This window comes from Mus caroli, chromosome 12 (assembly GCF_900094665.2).
Source record: "Mus caroli chromosome 12, CAROLI_EIJ_v1.1, whole genome shotgun sequence".
Lineage (NCBI taxonomy): Eukaryota > Metazoa > Chordata > Mammalia > Rodentia > Muridae > Mus > Mus caroli.
In genome coordinates this window covers 17,716,074-17,719,028 of record NC_034581.1, presented here as the reverse complement: position 1 = coordinate 17,719,028, position 2,955 = coordinate 17,716,074, and the positions used below count along the sequence as shown (strand labels likewise).

Below are 2,955 nucleotides of genomic sequence, written 5' to 3'. Positions count from 1 at the left end.
TATCACACACATCACATGCATCTGAAGATGCCAATATCACACACATCACATGCATCTGAAGATGCCAATATCACACACATCACATGCATCTAAAGATGCCAATATCACACACATCACATGCATCTGGTATGTGGTTGCAAGAGCACCCGTCATATGGATTTTGAAGTTGGCTGTGGAAAATGTCTTTAGCCGAGCTGGACAGATGGCTCAGAAGTTAAGAACACTGGCTCTTCTTTCAGAGGTCCTGAGTTCAATTCCCAGCAACCACATGGTGGCTCACAAGCATCTGTAATGGGATTTGATGCCCTCCTCTGGTGTGTCTGAGGAGAACCACAATGTACTCACATACATTAAAAAAAAAAAAAAAAAAGAAAATGTCTTTAGCCGCATCCAGTCTGCTTGAATTATTGACCGGATTTTGTGTCATAAGTAATTTGCACCAGAGAAGACATGTCTTAATGTCTTTCTTCTCAGTCTGTGGATTCCAGCCTTGGAGGGCTTTCCAGATCCAGCACTGTCGCCAGCCTCGATACAGACTCCACGAAAAGCTCAGGTGAGGAGGGGCCGGCTGACTTGCTGACTGTTTTGTGTGGTAGGTAGAGCGATGTCTCCTGATCTGGTTTTTCTCCCTCTCTGCCACTTCTGGGAAGTTCAGAAATGCACCACAGTTTGGTGAGATGGGTGAAGGTGCTATGTGGTAGGCACTTAGGCAGTGTTTACAGTGGGTGTGAGAGCAAGCATTTGAAACATCCCATGACAGTGACTTAGCAGTTCCAAAACAGCTTTATAATAGGTAGGGGAGCAGAGACAGAATTATACTTGGGCTTAGTGTTTATGGGACCGGAACAGATGTGTAAGTGGTGAAGGATTTAGGAACCATTAACCTTGCGGGCTGCCTCCAGATGCCGTCGTTGAGATGACCAGCAGACACATAGGAAATGAGGATGTGTGTCCCAGACCTGTGCAGTTATACAGTCACCTCAAATTAGTTGCTTCTTAGAAATTAGGAGACTCCTAGCTGAGCTCCATAATTAGCTAGTAATTGGAAATAAACTGTATTCATTTTTATTTTACCTAAAATAATATTGGCACTTAAAATTATCTTTACCTCTAGATGTTAAAATGTTGGAATCATTTTCATTCACAAACAGCATAAATATAATTGCACTGTATTTCCTTAGCACTGTATCACAGTGCTAGATCTTGTTACTATTTATTTATTTATTTGTTTATTTATATTTGTTTGTTTATTTTTGGCTTTTCTTTTTTCTTTTTTTTTCTTTTGGTTTTTCAAGACAGGGTTTCTCTATGTAGCCCTGGCTGTCCTGGAACTCACTCTGTAGACCAGGTTGGCCTCAAACTCAGAAATCTGGCTGACTCTGCCTCCCAAGTGCTGGGATGAAAGGCATGCGCCACCACTGTCCAGCTTTGTTACCATTAAGGGACATCCTATCCCTCACATTATTCTACATAAGTTAAAAAAAAAGGTGCTGTTTCTGGCAGAACGACAGGACAGCTGTCTGGAGTCAGGAAATGGCAGTAACCAGTAGATGTGTATTACAATGGTGCCATTCATTATCTAGTTGGCTTTTTAAATTTTTGTTGATTTTGAAATGAAGGTCATCAGTATCCACTTGCCCCCATTATTGAAGCTTTTATATATCTGGTGTAGGCAGTCACTGAGGACACAGCTTAATAAACATTTAGGTTCCTTATTATAGCGAACCATCTTGCACTTAGAAGCTTGTAACTAAAAAACCTAGGTGTATGCCCAGGCATGGTGGTGCGGTGCCTGCCTTTACTCCCAGCACGTAGAGACAGGTGGCTCTCTAGGAGTTTGTGGCCAGCCTGGTCTATATAGTAAGTTCTAGGCTAGCTAGAGTTGGATGGTAAGACCCTGCCTCAAAAACCAGTAAAAAAATTAAATAGAAAGCTGATGTGGTAGAGTGTACCTTTCATCCCAGTGTCTGGGAGGCTGAGACAGGTAGCTCTGTGACTTCCAAGCCAGCCTGGTGAACCCAGTGAAACTGTCTCAAAAATGAAACCCGGGCTGGGGATGGCTCAGAGGTTAAGAGTGCAGAGGGCCCTGGGTGGGTTCCCAGGTATCACGTGAAAGCTCACAACTGTCTGCAACTCCAGTTCCAGGGGATCCACCACCCTTTCCTGGCCTTTTCAGACACTGGATGCATATGATACATATGTATAGATATAGGTAAAACACCTGACATGTAAAATAAAAATAAATCTGTAAAACAAAAACTAACATTATAGTTATTCTAATGACAGTCTTGCTTTATAATATATAATATACATTTTAATTTTATATTATTTACATATTTATGTTTTATTTTATATATGTGTATATATATCATACATAATATACATACAAGGACTGAGAATGTTCCGTAAAGTAGGCATCACTTTTCAATGTCTATTGTAATCTTAGGACAGAGTAACAGCAATTTAGACACATGTGCTGAGTTCCGAATAAAGTATGTTGGTGCCATCGAGAAACTGGCCGTGTCTGAGGGGAAGAGCCTTGAAGGACCACTAGACTTGATAAATTACATAGATGTCGCCCAGGTGAGTGACAGAACAAAGCTGGGTTCCAACTGAACCATCTGGCTGCTTACCGGGCAGCCTTGAAGAACAATGTTTCTCTTGGGTTCACTGCAGGGAGCTCACCATCTTTGGCTAAAGCTGGATCTCATCCTGAGTCAGCCTGGAGTCACAGATGGTGCAAGGGGCCCTGGAGATAGAGACTCATAGGAAAAAACTGCTTTTCTCCAGGCATAGAACGTTTTACTTTATGGGGTTGACTGGTATCCTTGTTTGATACAAAAAACTGAATGCACCTACCTCTTAGACTCTGTTTTTCTCTAAAACAATCTTTCAAAGCCTTCCCCCACCAAAAACCAAACAAAAACTATCTCTTTTTCTCTGTCTTTTTCTTTT

The 2,955-nt window shown here is 41.6% G+C and overlaps 1 protein-coding gene across 2 annotated transcripts in view; it reads left to right on the top strand.

The window, feature by feature from the left end:
- The window catches only part of Itgb1bp1 (integrin subunit beta 1 binding protein 1), an 18,363-nt gene that overhangs the window by 11,671 nt on the left and 3,737 nt on the right, over positions 1-2,955 (top strand). For both annotated transcript variants that reach the window (XM_021178726.2, XM_029484889.1), the window contains exons 3-4: positions 475-553; positions 2,447-2,583. In XM_021178726.2, coding sequence (XP_021034385.1) covers positions 475-553; positions 2,447-2,583 — 216 coding nt within the window. The remainder of the gene's footprint in view (positions 1-474; positions 554-2,446; positions 2,584-2,955) is intronic.